Source organism: Candoia aspera, chromosome 3, assembly GCF_035149785.1.
Source record: "Candoia aspera isolate rCanAsp1 chromosome 3, rCanAsp1.hap2, whole genome shotgun sequence".
NCBI lineage: Eukaryota > Metazoa > Chordata > Lepidosauria > Squamata > Boidae > Candoia > Candoia aspera.
This window is the reverse complement of record NC_086155.1, coordinates 198067418-198082349: the sequence shown is the minus strand read 5'-3', so window position 1 is coordinate 198082349 and position 14932 is coordinate 198067418. Positions and strand designations below refer to the sequence as shown.

The window sequence follows — 14932 nt, the reverse complement described above, 5'->3', positions numbered from 1 at the left end:
AATCTAAGGCATTTACACCTAACTTAGTATATCCACCCAAACAGTACAACTCACAGAAACCTGATTGGTTGGAAAGTTTGAGAATTGCCATCCCCAAGCATTTGAAGGGTATTAAGAGGCAGAAGGTTGACTTAGGGCTTTCTGAAGTGCCACATGCTACCTTTCTGTACCTTAGAGAACGCTTATATGCTGGGGTTGGGGGTGGGTAGGAAATGCAGCACCCTATTTTGAGTCAGCACCCGTAAATGTGGAGAATCAGTCACATGTATGGTCTGATGATGCTTTCTACGGGGGAGCAAAGGAAACAGCATGAGACTTTCAACTTTCAACAGCTCAGTCTTTCAACTACTGCATGCGCTTGACTCAAAATCCCAATTCTCCGATATTTTTTTTTCACGCTGTCGCAGTCATTTCACAAACTACACTGGAAGTATGTGTGAGCTACTACAGAACTGCAGGAAGTATTTTGGTTTCAGCTGTTGAGAGCGACAAGTTGCTTCATTGCTTGCGTGGTAGCAACGAAAACTGACAGCAACTGCTATGGTGAGTCATGGTGGGAAGAATTCAGTGTGTGTGTGTGAGAGAGAGAGAGAGAGAGGAGGTGGGATGGGGAAAGAACATTCAGTAGAACCCTCAGAGAGGTCATTTTTGCCATTTGCTTCCAGTTTTATGATGGATGTTGATGTTCTTTTGGCCTTTAAAAACAGGGCTTAACTTGAGCTAGGATTCAATGGGATATAGCCATTAGAAATTGTTTGGAGTGCCGGACACGAAATGCTGGGAATAGGGGAAGAAAAGATGCTTTCTTACATGTGTCACAACTGCAGAATTATGATGTGGTGAGAAAAATGTGCTTTCATTGCCCATTTCTCCCAAGGAGAAATTGCAGACTGTTACAGGGAGGGTGGTAAAAAAATATATATGGGGCAATGGTAGCCTTTCCCAGCTACAGAAATGGTCATACTTTTCAGTAGCAGGAGAGTGTTTCCATCAACATTACTGCCCAGATGTCTTCTTGCTGCTATAAAGCCATTTGGGTGTTCCAGCTGTCTTAACAGTTGCTGGCATTTCTCCCAGGGTGCTTGAAAGATACAGCAAATGTGTGGGGTGCAGACTAGACAGCAACCATTTCAGAGAGAGCCACCTTATTCCAGCAGGGACTGCTTCTGCAGCTAGTCCCCAGGGACACCTGTATGATGCTTGTGACTCCCTACTATACCAAAATAACTTCAAAAGAAGTAATTAGAAAGCAGACATGCTGTGAAGTAGGGTATCATCTTTATTTTTCAGGATTGTTATGCCCCCCACCCCCAAGTAAGCAACAGAGGCATTTTGAAGAAATGGATTCTACTTCAGTACCTGTTCAAAGTATTTGTGTAAAAAAATCAAACTATTTTTAAAATGAATTTTAACACATAAACACACGGTATATTGCAAAGCAACACACCAGCTTCAAGAATGACTTTTTGCTCCTAAGAATGTCTCTCACCCTTGCATACAGTAGATCCCACAGTTGGTCCTAGGGTGGGTGAAGGTTAATGCTTTATTGAGAAATGTGTCCACTCGTCTGGGGGTGGTGGGGGTAGGACAAAAGGAAGGTGGGTTGTGTTAGAAAGCTAGACAGGACAGTGGTGAGCAACCAGATGAGAGTTTCTAGTTAAGGCAATGGGCTAGAAACCAGGAGACTCTGAGTTCTAGTCCTGCCTGAGGCATGAAAGCCGGCTGGGTGACCTCAGCCCAACCCACCTCACAGGGTGGTGGTTGTGGGGAAAATAGGAGGAGGAAGGAGTATTAGGTATGTCCCTTGCCTTGAGTTATTTATAAAAATAATAAAGGCGGGATAGAAAATAAGTAACAAAATAAATAAATAAATAAATAAATAAATAAATAAAACTCTTGTTTTGTGAGTAGCTACTTCCATCACAGCAGCCAATTTTTAAAATGAGATACTTCTCCTTAGCGGAAGCCTGTATTTTGTCACCACTCTTCCAAATACCTCCATGCTGATCACTTTCATACAACATGCAATTGTTTCTCCTTGTCTATTCCGCCTTCCAAGTCCTGTTCCTGGGGTGATGCTCCACCCGTCACCCAACCAAGGGTCCCACCAGTCTCCTTTTTGCTCCCTGCTATGGGATGAAGCATGAGGATCCGGTGACAGGATGTGGCTGCAGTGCCCGGAGGGAACAGGACTGTTCCCATTATGAATAAAGGGAGGCACCTCTGTTCTGAAAGCTGTAGGGCATTCATTAGGTTTAATGGGAAAAATAAGAGAGAGAGAGATTTGTGCCAGCACAGCAGAGGACCTCAGCCAAGGTCTCATGAACACCCGTCTCCTGACTTTGTTGCTTTCCGATCTAAAACAGCCTGAAAGCTTGCTTTGTTTTTGCTATAGGAAAGTTGCAGATCAGCGAGTCAAACTTTAACATTCCCATTCAACCTTGCTTTTTTCCCTTGCTCAGAAGTTTGATCACCCAAGTGAAAACACTTGAGTCAGTGTGTTTCAATTCCTCCCCCCCCCCACTTCTTTTTTCCTGTTTTTGGCCAAGCAAATATTATTCATCTGTGAGAAACACCTGGGTTTTATTGGGAAATCTTTTCATGCAATCCCAATTCACAGAAATATTTTCCACCTCTTCTTGGATTTTGATTTTTATGAGGGCTAGAAACTGGAATCAAGTGGGCTGAACAGAAACAATAACCCATTTTAGGGAACCAGCGTGTGACTGGTGTTTCACAAACTAAGCCAAATTATGGTTGGTTTAGCACGTCATGTGAACCCAGCCATGGGGCCACATATACTGCCCCCAAAGTCTTCAACGCAGCCTCCAATTGCTGCCGAAGTATAATTTTGAAATGTAACCAAAAGGAACATTTATTAAAGATGCAGAGAGTAATCTTATTAATGGTATTTAAGTTCATTTGAACAAAATGTAGTTTTTGTCTTGGACCAAACTCCTTTTGTCCTGGATCTGCCTATTTGGGGGAATACAGGCCCCCCAACACACCAAAGAACAAATGTGTCCTTGAGCAGTTCCATTACACCGAAGGCACTCTGCTTATTTTGACTAATGTTTTGATTTGTAGGTCTAAAATGGGAGAACTTACATGGTTTAGCCAAGGCACAATTTTCATTGCTTTCATTTTAGAGAGCCAGTTAAAATGGAGACAGGCAATTTCTACCTCCTAATCTATTCTTTCACAGCCCCAGAAGTTATACCAGTGAAATTTGGCTGCAAACACCAAATAATGAGAGCATGGTTTTGTGCATTTTTTCCCCAGAATAAAAATAGGTTTGTTCAGCTTCCAGTAGATTCTAAGCTGCCACTGTGTGTCATGTATACCTAACATTGTCATCAGCTCTTTCCACATGCATGATCTCATGCCAGGGATAAATGTGGTAACACTTATGCTTACTAGCATGTAAAAACCAGAAAGCTTTGCAATAACATTTCATCCTTAAAAAAAAAAGAGGCTGGGGATGCTAAACTTAGTGTTCTCAACAGGGTGCCCTTGCACGTTGGATTACAAGCATCTATCGTTTCTATGCAGAATGACAGAAGTTTATTTGTGTGGCCTCCTTTAGCTAATCCAGCTTCCCCCAATCTGCTAGACAGGGGTAGAGGACATGTAGCTGTCAATATGGTGTCACATTACAACCCACATCACTTATGATCATTCACTATGATTTCTGGAAGTAATGAGAGCTGAAATCTCAACAGCAACTCAACAGCCACATGTTCTCCACTTCTAGGACAGGAACTGGGTGGATGGATGGATGTCTTAAGTGACCCTCAAGAGTTGCAATAGCAATAATGGGGAGCCAAGCATCTCCAAGCACACATAGGTGGAAGTCAATCTTCTTTCAAGTTCTTGTGCAACTAAATGTGCAACAGACTACAAAATGACTTCAATTCAGTCCCCCGCCCGCCACCCTGTCCTCAATAGCCCTGACTTCTTGCTTATGAGTTCAGGTTTCATGACTTAACTCTTCAGTTAAGAATTGCTTAACTGAAAGCAGAGATGAAGGAAAGGTAAAATAACTATGTGGCAATAGTTTCCATCCACTGCACAGGTCACTGATGGAATAGCCATGGTTCTTTTCTCCTAAATGCAACACTTGAGTTTTGCTGGCATTCTTCCAGCCGCTTCCCCATTTGTGTTCTTGTCATATTCGAGAGAAGCAACAAAGATGCTTCCAGAAGAAATCCAAAGCAAGTGGAAGGCTAAACCCAACTCCCATTTCACTCCTGCCCCGTTTTGTAGAACTAGCTCATCTGTTGTCACTGTTATTTTATGGCATATGAAAAGAGGATTGCTTGAATTTTACTTTTTTCCCCTCCTCCTCTGATCCTTTTTTCCTTTTGGTGATGATCCAGTTCACAAGATCATGACCAAGTCATGATTTGTTTATTCATGATTCATCAAATCAACTGGAATTAGTACATTTTGCTTAAAATCCTAAGCCATAACCCAAGGTTTACAAACCGCAATGGCAGAATTCATATAGCATGCTAAACCACAATCAAACCAAGTCTTACGTTTTTGTGTGATGTGTCAACCCAGCCACACACCTCAGTTCACACAGTATGTTTGATTTTCAAGCAATGGGATGCGTTTGCAAAACAGAATAAGACAACAAAAACCCAACCAATGTGAAAATTAACCAAGCTTAGCAAATGCAGTCACAAGTCCATAAATGACCTGTTAAGCAAGTCGTTCAAATGTAGCCATACTGTCTTTAGAGAAAGTTGCCTGATATCAGCCTAGGCACAGATCCATGTAACTCAGTCCTGTCTGCACCAGTGTTCCCCAGTTTCATGCTTTCTACCTACTTTTGCCCAAATCCCCAGTGTGTGAGAAGAATACCACTGAGTTCTTATCATTGTAAATCACTAATGGAAAGGAGATGTAATAAATAATTACACCTCTCAAACAAAATAGCTGGCTAGATATGATCCAAACTCCCCTCTACCCCCCAATTTTGTGAGTATATTCCAAGAAGGGCTTGGCTCTTTTTAAAAATCACTGAAACAAGGATACAATCCTTAATTCTAACCTGTTTCCAAGACCAACTGGAGAATTTCAGAGAGAACCAAAGGTCAGCTTCAAGCTTTGAGACCCCATACTTCCTCTTATCTTATTATGTGTTGGTTTCAAAAGATTGTGGTCAGCAACATCACTACTCTGTAGAAAAGCTGACCAAATTCTTCAGACCTTACATGAAGATTTCAGCCTGTCATATCTATGCTTTAACCCCCATCCCCAACCCCTTGATTTCTTGGGCAGCTAGAAGGCTCCAGGGTGACAGTAGCAGCACCTGAAAACTTATTTCTGGGTAGACATGTATTGCCACAGCCAACTTCCTTGGACAACTTCCTCCCAGCTGAGGCTGCCTCACAAGGTTTATCAGAATGCGAAAAATGGGCTGGGAGGCTTAGCTGCTCTGTCCTTCTTGAAAGAATGCATCAACCCATTTCTTTGTCTTAATACTACTAGCACTCTTTCACTAAAATTTCTCTTTTCACTACCTGTTAACACTCTTCTATCACTACTTAGATGGTAGCAGTGCATTCCTGAGTTCATACATCATACTAAGCCATACTGTGGTTAGTTTGATTTGGGCTTAGTGCCACTGTGTAAACATAGCCATTGGGTTTTAGAAGCCATGGTTTATGACTTAGCTCAATAGCATGAATCCAATTTACTGTGGTTTAATCAATAAATTGTGGTCAAACAAACGTTGACTTGATCATGTCTGAATCCCACTAGACTATCCAGGATCACACACAGCACTAAGTTGTGATTTGCTTAACTACAGTTTATTGAATAAACCACAACTGTGTGAGTCCAGAATCTTGCTAAACTATAAACTATGGCCTCCAAACCACAAAACACTAAGCTAAAACCAAACCAACCACATTATGTCCATATATATATGGATTGGCTGTAAGATGATACTGAAGGATTGCTTATGAGTGAGATCCACCCTCCACATGCCCAGAAATTTTAATGAAGTTGTTAGCTTATTATGTCTTGCACATGGGAAGAAGCATCTACCAGAATATGATGATTTAAGATTTACAACACACTCTAATATGAACATTAGAGAGAAATTCTGCAACCCTTCCTCCCTGCCAAATGAAGGGACTGAAGATGGCCTTCACAGTTTTATTTACAAAACGCAGGAGCTGAATACGGTTTTGTCATATATATAAAGGTAAACAAAGTAAGACATTTTACACTTGGCAGTTTCCAAGAAAATGCTTTTAGCAACAGGTCAGACCTTCAACTTTGCCTGCAACTGAAATACTTGCAGTAACAATCTCTTACACAACAGCTGAAAATCAGAAACTCAAGCTCAGATGAACTCTTCTACTGCCACATGTTCTTTGTTTTAACATCCGCTGGGGCCAGATGCCCTCTACTGTGTTGACTGGCTCTGTTTACTCCGACTGTCAATTGTTCTTTTAAGGACTTCATCAAACACCAAGTCTGCTTTCCTGACCTCCCTGTTGCAGCCAACTTGGGGGCAGCTGTAAAGAAGGGGAAATGATCTGAGTCAAAATCACAATGTAATTAACAAAACAGAATTTCTCGCTTTGTTCTGTCTTTGAATCCAGTGGGGGGTTCTGATTAATTTCTTCAGTAAAAAAACAATCCTGAGCAGAAGTGTTATTTTATCCATGTTTCAAACCTAAAAACCACAGAAGCAAGTTATTAGCTTCAAAATTAGCCCCATTTCAGCTAATGTCTGTCTCTCAATGGAAATGCCTGAAAGTAGCAATGAACACCAGGTTGATGCAAAGGGCTGCTTTCATTCATCTTACCAACATGCTGAGATCTGCTTTGGATATTGTACTTGTTAGGTAATTGAGCAGAGAGGACATATTGGCTATGGTGGCTCCTCAATTCTGGAATACCCTTTCCATAGAGTTCCACCTCTCCTCCATAATTTATTTGACTCTTCAAAGCCTCTCTTTGAAGGCTGCCTTGGATTCAGCTGCAAAAGGCTCATAATCTCCCCCAGATGTTTGGACTGTAACTCCCATCCAACATGGTCAAATATCTGCCCTGCCCAGGGATTAATGAGTTGTAGTCTGGCAAATAGGAAGGTACTAGGTTGTGGAAAGTTGATTTTTATGCTGTCTCTATTCTTTCCTTGGTACGTTGCCTACATCAATACATCTATGACATCTCTTAGGCTGAGCACTAACAGATAAGCAAGAATTTCTGACTTCCAGTTGTCTAAAAATTGTAACTGCTAAAAAATACAGTGATGAAAAAGGAAGCTGGGCTGGAACTTGGAGCAGATATCTTTGAGAATCTGTGAGCTTGGTTCCAGTACTGATCACAAACTCCTGGCCTTGGGTATGTACCTAGAGTTTTTTTCATTGATGTGCTTCTCTCCACTTCCATAATGGATTTTAAGATTCTGATAAAAGCAAAACCAATCTCCCTTGCCTGCAATTGGAGTGCCTCTGTATTCTGTTGCCTTGTATTTTATTTTCAGGAGAGTATGCCCCTAAAAGTAGTTTGTAAATATATACAACTAGGTAGTGAATCACCCAGTCTGCACATTATGCAAACTGGTTATAGTACCTGGATTACAGGTGAGAATAATCTGACTTTGTAAAATTCAAGAGTACTATAAAGTGAAACTGCATCTGCCTTGCAGGTTATGATTTGAGATCTGGGTTCATGCAGACACATACTGTATTCACAAACACACACAAATTAGGATTACTCACTGGCTTTCTCTTTTGACATGCTTCTCTATTTACATAATTTTATATAAAATGTAATTCAGTTTGAAGGGGCATTCTTTTCTTTAAGCCAAGAATAATGAATAAATACAAAGAAAACATGCCATATTTTGAATTTTAGAAGGATTTTCTGAGATTTAATGCTAACCATCCTTGGTAGGTAAGTCAGCTCTGTTTGGGGAGACAGGATGCAGAAGGTAATTATATAAACAGGTGAGAATGGATGGCCTTGGGAGGAATGAGTTATTGAGATTTATGAACATTTCTCCTTGTAGATCAGTCTTGAGTGAAACACAGTTTGCCTGTGGTGGTAATAATGGCTAATAGCGTTACAGATTGAAGAGTCTGCATATTGTCTGATACCTTCAAAGAACTGTGCAGATGACAACTTCTAGATTCTCATCCTCTGAGGAGTTTAAAGAGACAGGGGAAAAAATAAGAGGATTGGAGTAAGCTTCCTTGGGTGACACGGAGAACTGCAGCAAACCAAATAGTATGAGAAATAGGGGCTTTCCCCCCAAAAAACCTTCAAGAATACACTACCTCTGAGCACTGAACACCAGAGAAGTCTGAACTGCCCGCTTCTTTAGTTCCATAACCATCTCTCAAGTGTCTGATCTGATACAACGCATGGCATTTGCAGACGTAAATCGGTTTTAAAAACATGAAATAACCCTTCCAGCCCTTAAGACAATAGCTGGGAAGGCAAAAAGAGTTTTATGGTAAGTTTTCCAACTGCAGCCCACAATATAGCTCGATTCCTATAGCTATTGCTGGCTCTTCCTTCTCATTCCTAAATGGTTTCCAATCCTCTCATCTTTGTGATTCTTATCTTATGCTACCAGTTCCTGCCTTAAAAAATATTTGAAAGATGTACACAAATAACTACAAAATATTACAGTTGCATGTCTAGTCTGAAGAGCAGGATTTTTTAAGCTCCCCATCTCCATTTATAACCCAATGTATGCAGTAGGCTCAGTGCAGGAAGAAGTCCTGTTTTTGGTGAGACTGAATTTTTCACAGGTAGATAAGGACTATTCTTTATCATGCTTCCCATTCTAGAAATAAGGATCTATATCTGCACAACGAATGGATATACTCCTGGGTCAGATTTTAGACAGCAGGTCCAATGTGCAAGCTACTGAGTTGGCGTATTGACTTGACTCCTTCTCAGTCAAGTCATAACAAAGGTTGGCTGACATGTTTGTATGTGCGCAAAACAGTGGCGGCCATTTTGCACATGCACAAACGTGGCAGCCTCTCTGTTTAACATTCCTTGTATAATGTGGAATTCATTGAAGTCTTGTCTTGTATAACCTTGGGACCACCTACAGATAGCTTCTATCTTGTCTGCAATTAATCAAATTATCTTCCCATATCATGTATGCAAGCTTCAACTATAAACAGCTTAGGAGTCCTTGGTGCTCTCTGAGCTTGGTTGTTTGCTTGCAGACGTTTCATTACCCAACTAGGTAATGGAACAAGCACTAGCATTAGCAGTGATGCTGATGTCTAGTTGGGTCATGAAACGTCTGCAAGCAAACAACTAAGTCTAGAGAGCACCAAGGACTCCACAGTTCAACCCTGAGCCACAGATACTCTCTTCTATTATAAGCAACTTCCTGAATGTGTCTGAAGACTTGAGATTTGCTGCTCTGCTTGGTGTGAAGCTTGATACAACAGCTGGTTCCTAATAAAGATTCAGGAGACTATTGTGTAAACAGCCTGCAATGAGCCTCTTCGTTATCAGTGAAAAGTCCACCTCCCTACCACATCAGAGGAAGGATATTATAAAGAAACTAAAAACATCTCTGCCCAAACATATGAGGTGATAAATTGGTTCCAAATGAGAAATAGTTCAGTTGTTGAAATTCTTAAAACGCCATTCCTTTCATCTCAATAAATCTTCTTAAAGAAAACTTGTTGAGACTCTTGCTTGGAGATTCAGTTTGATGCAGGTGCCAAAGAGAAAACAGTCTATTCTCGCTCTCTTGTTCTTCCAGATATATGAATGTATGTATAATAGAAGGCAATGGCAAACCACCCCGCTATATTGTAAGTTTCTATACTCTGGTGCCTTTCACAGCCTTTCATTAGCTGCTGGCTAGGGATTCTGGGAGCTGAAGCTGCAGGGCATCATGATGGGGACACTGTGTTATAATGTAGAGCTGAATATGTAAAAGCCCCAAGCTCAAATCCCCCCCACACCCAAGTAAAACCAGCTACAGTACTACCATTCCCTATACCAGATGGCTCAGATGCAAGAGGAATAGGTCAAAAGACGATTTTGGCTTTTCTACCCTTTCAGTCAAATACTTGAAAAAGATCTTTTTGAACATTTGCCATGTACCTCTCAAAAAAATTACACTCATTAAAAAAAAACCCTACTATTTCCCCATCCATTTTCTCCATCTTAGAAAGCTTTCCTTTGGGGAAGGAGTAACAAGCAGGAGTTACAGGTAACCCAAGCAAATACTCTGGATTATAGCTCTTATAATCCCCAACCAATGGCCAAGTTGGCAAAGGCTGAGGAGAATTACAGTCCAAAACATCTGAATGGCCCAGTTGCCCATCCCTCGGCTCTTCTTTTGGCAATTACTGGAAATAATAAACAGTGGACCATTTCTTCTTGCGTGACCATGAGGCCTTGATTTTTTTTTTAAAAAAAACCACCCTACAAGTCCCATAATCCTTAGGAAGAAATTATCTCTTGACAAGAGGGAAGTAGGTACATTAGAGTTTTTCCTCTGTTTATAGGAAACATTATAGGTAGTCCTCAGGTTATGATGGCAATTGGGACCAGGATTGCTGTCACTAAGCAATGCGGTTGTAAAGCATGACATCAAATTGTTTAGTGACGACAATACCAGTTGCTGCCGTAGCCCTAGGACCGCACAAGGTGCTAAGCTGGAAGAGGCGAGAGTCCCAGGTAAGAGACATGGGGGGGTGCATGGGTATCATGGGGAGGGGTGTTGTGGGCAGGTGCTGGGGAGCATGGGCAGGCCAGCAAGGGCTGTAAACAGGCTGGGGGTACTACAAGCGGGCACGTACTACGGAGCATTGGGAGGTACTCCTTAGTGGGGCTCCTCAGGAGGAAAAGTGGCGGGAGTGACTTACGGCCCACTAAACCTGACTTGCGACCTTCCCTGCCGGCTTCCCCACTGACTTTGCTTGTGGGAAGTGGGCAGGGAGGTTTGCAAATGGCAATCACATGACTGCAGCTTGCTGCAACATCACAATCACGAGCTGGGCACTTGGGGGCCTGGGTTGTGATCACGTGACTGTGGGGATGCTGCGACAGCCGCAACTTTGCAGACCAGTTGGAAGTCGCCCTCATTCAGCGCCGTTGTTTTGAATGGCTACTGAACGAGTGGTCACAACTCAAGGACTCCCTGTATTTTCCTTTCTCCCCATTTCTCAGAGAAGGGGCTGAAGAGGGATAGAGATGGGCTGGAAGCCCCATTTCAAATCAGATGTGTCTTGAAATGGTGGAAGGACATGGGGTGGGGGGAGATGATGATGATGATGATGATGATTTACTAAACTTGTATGTTGCCCGTTCAAGCAGCTCATACCAATCAAATAAATTACAATAAAATCCATAAAAGATGGCAAGTGCGATGAAGCCAGGGGTCTTGCTCTCCCACACCATGAGATATGGATATTAATGCTCCCTGCCACGTGTTCCCTCCCCATTTTCAAACTGCTTGTGCTGCAGCTATGCCCTCTGCAAGTCGTTTTGATAAAACCTGTTCTCAGGCCCCAATTCCCAGCCTTGGCAGCGCAGGGGCCAAGGAGTGCAGAGAAGGACTCAGCCGCAGCCACTCCGAGGCCCTTCTCTCCGCAGGCAGCACCAGAGTCTGGGAAGGCATTTGCCTCAGACCGACAAAGGCAGTTCTCGGGTGCTGTGTCTCCAGAGTGCTGTGTTTGCCTCGGGCAAACCGCAGAGTCTCACAGTTTGGGGTTTGTTTCTCCCAATCTACAAAGAGGTGAAGATAATTATTATTTATCTGGCACATGTTTTTGCCCAGATTAATTAATTCTGTTAAAGTGCCTTGAAAGCCTCCGGTCAAAAGGGAGCTGTATGACACAGGCGGGCCGGTACTTCTGCTGCTCAGCAATTATTCTCGGCTCCCAAAACAGCAACGGGGAGGGGGGTGTTGGGGGGGTCACTTAAGGAGGGCCTCAAAGGAGCCATTGGCTTAAACACAAAGATTTAACCACAAAGAGTATACTACCAGCAATAATTCTGAATATATCCATGAGCATGTGTTTAAACCTTGCTGAGAGTAATCTATGAAACTAGCCTCACAATGTGGAAGGATGCTGTGCCAATTCTTTATCTAGAGAAGCGTTTCTCAAACTTGGCAACTTTAAGACATGTGGACTTCAACTCCCAGAATTCCCCAGCCAGCATGGGTCTTAAAGTTGCCAAGTTTGTAAAACACGGAGAGAGTGCAGGTTACCAAAGGTTGGTTCAGCAAAGCAGCCATAATCAGGGACTCATCTGGTGACTCTAACATACTACTTTATGTATTGCTGTTAATCAGACATACAGCAGGACTTCTGGAAATCTGAAAAACAGCTATTTCCTTCCTGACACACCATCAGTGGATCTCAAACAGCAAAATGATACGGTCGATCACCAAGGTAGTAAAAAGGATTGGCCACTCTGGACTGGGCTGGGATTACATGTTGCACTAGATCATCATCTAGTTTTGATTGGTCATCTTAGGTGAACCTCACCATGTGATTTGTAGACCCTGGCTATGGCACTGGGCAACGTGTGAACCCAGCCAACTGTGGGCTAAGCAACCAGACTGTGTCATCTGTGAATTCGGACAGTGGCTTAGATGCTCTTCTGCATTCTGAAACTAAGAAATTGGAAAGGGATCTCTTGGGGGAGATAAAGGGGTGCTCATGAACAGTGTGGGTTGAGGTCTGGAGTCTGTTGAGAAGAAATTAAAATCAAGTTCAGGCATCTAATACAAACAGAGCTTAGATGATAAGTTTCCCTGCTGTTCACAGATCTAGGTACTCAGCCTGCATATTGTTAAATGTTCCCTTTCCTAGAAATTTAGGTACAAGCAGACAGCCAGCTGAGCAAGAACATTTCCTTCTTATATTCCAGCTTTCTACTGCCATGTACCAGACTGGCCACCAATTCAGATGGTGTGAAAAAAGGACAGTACAAATTCACGGACAATCAGAATGATGGCTGTTTGCCACTTCCTGAACTTTGAGTAGCAAAACTTAGAAACCAGTTGCTGGGGAACCACAATGGAGGAAGGCTACCACTTTCATATCTATGTCTTGGAACTTCTTGAATGCTTCTGGTTAATTGCTCTGAAACACAGAAGGCTGGACAAGACAGGCCAGTGGCCTGATCCAGCATAGCTCTTTTTATGCTCTAAGTTGCCAAAGGCAATCCAGCAAACTAGTCAGAACAGAGCCTGTTATAACTCTGTAGTGTGGATATTTCATCTGGATCCTTGCTTGACTCATCTTAATATTGTACTTGGTGTTAATTATACCTTGAGAGAGAAATTACATGCTGCAGCACCTGCCACGGACAGGCAGGTGGGTGAAGGAATGAAAGGTGACAATCTTATGCTTCCCAGGTACCAAATAATATTGCCACTTAAACTATTGTTTAAGGTAAGGGAACCCATACCTTACAATTGAAAGTAGAACTAGGAAACAGGATGGTATGCTTCTGTAGTAGATTTCTCATCCCCGTTCCAAACAGGTTTGCACTATGGCTAACAATATATCCCCAGGACTAATACTTTAAAGGGTTGTTTCTTTCTCCAACTGACATCTGATTATTTATACTACTGTTATCAGACATCCAAGATAGGTAAGCACATAAGAAGAAAGTTGTCTTCTCCATTCTAGTTCCTCTAGATTAGTGTTTCTCAACCTTGGCAGGCTTAAGATGTGTGGACTTCAACTCCCTGAATTCCCCAGCCAGCCATGCTGGCTGGGGAATTTTGGGAGTTGAAGTCCATACATCTTAAACCTGCCAAGGTTAAGAAACACTGCTCTAGATGTATCAGATTACAATCCCTGTTACCAACTGTGGTAGCTGGGGATAAGCAGAGTTGCAATCCAGAGTTCTCACTGAAGGCCCGAATAACCAAGCTCCAGTTGTCCTATTCTGCACACATTACATGAGGACCTAGCTCTCTGGAAAAGTCTACAGTGCTGGGAAAAGTAGAAGGAAAGAAAAGAGGACAAACAGCAAGAAGCTGGATGGATTCAATTACAGTGGCGATTGGTGCGCCGTTGGAAGACTTGAAGGACTAGGTTGGAGACTGATTATCCTGAAGAAGGTCTATGTGTGTGGTTGGAGTCAATTGGATGGCACATAATAATCAATCCGGCACATCTGAAAGTGCTGGAGTAGAGCCTATTAAAAGAACCAAGGAACACAGGAACTCTCTGCTCCCATTTCCATAACAGCGGCTGCTGTTATGGAAGTGTAATCAAATGCATTCTTCAATTACCACTCTGCACAATGTTTTTTATGAGAAAATGTAATAGCAAAAACTACCCACATCCCATTCTTTCAAATACCGATCTGGTCTTGGGTTTGCTTCCAAGCCAGAACATTGTGAAGTCTTACATTCTGCCTTTTACCTTTCCAAGTTGAACAAGATTCCCCCTTCCCCACCAACACTCAGGATTGCTTACTTGACTCTTTTGTTATGTTGGTCTCTGCGCCAGATATGTTCCAAGATGGCTTTTTCCTCATAGGCGTGCCCGCAGATTTTATTCCTAACTGGTTTCATCATTTCCTCCTGCAATAAAATTATTGGGCAGCACAACTGATCATTCACATCAACAACCTGGCAATGGCCGCAATTATTGTTGCAGCTCCATAAATTAAATCCCATTAATTGACAACTATAACTGCTGCTGCTTATTATTATGACTATGATATAATGTTGCTGATGAATGAAGTAATTTGCAATTGATTTTCTATCATATGTGGAAATATAGACAAGCCTTTGCTCCAAGGAAGGCCAGGACAAATAAAAGGATGGCTTAGTCAAGGTTTAAAAGAACAGAAGGAAGAAAAGGAAAATAAAATGTAAGCACTTAAAAAAGATTAGGATTCCCGCAAGGATGATAGGACCTGAGTCCAAACTAGCAAGGCATCT

At 42.2% G+C, this 14932-nt stretch overlaps 1 protein-coding gene across 1 annotated transcript in view; it reads right to left on the bottom strand.

Annotated features, from left to right (window-relative positions):
• Nucleotides 1–6216: 6216 nt before the first annotated feature.
• NSMCE2 (NSE2 (MMS21) homolog, SMC5-SMC6 complex SUMO ligase) overlaps nt 6217–14932 on the bottom strand; it is a 224569-nt gene continuing 215853 nt past the window's right edge. Inside the window, exons 6-7 of the mRNA XM_063299683.1 lie at nt 14463–14569; nt 6217–6536 (exon numbers count right to left, since the gene is read on the bottom strand). Coding sequence (XP_063155753.1) covers nt 6425–6536; nt 14463–14569 — 219 coding nt within the window. The 3' untranslated portion in view covers nt 6217–6424. The remainder of the gene's footprint in view (nt 6537–14462; nt 14570–14932) is intronic.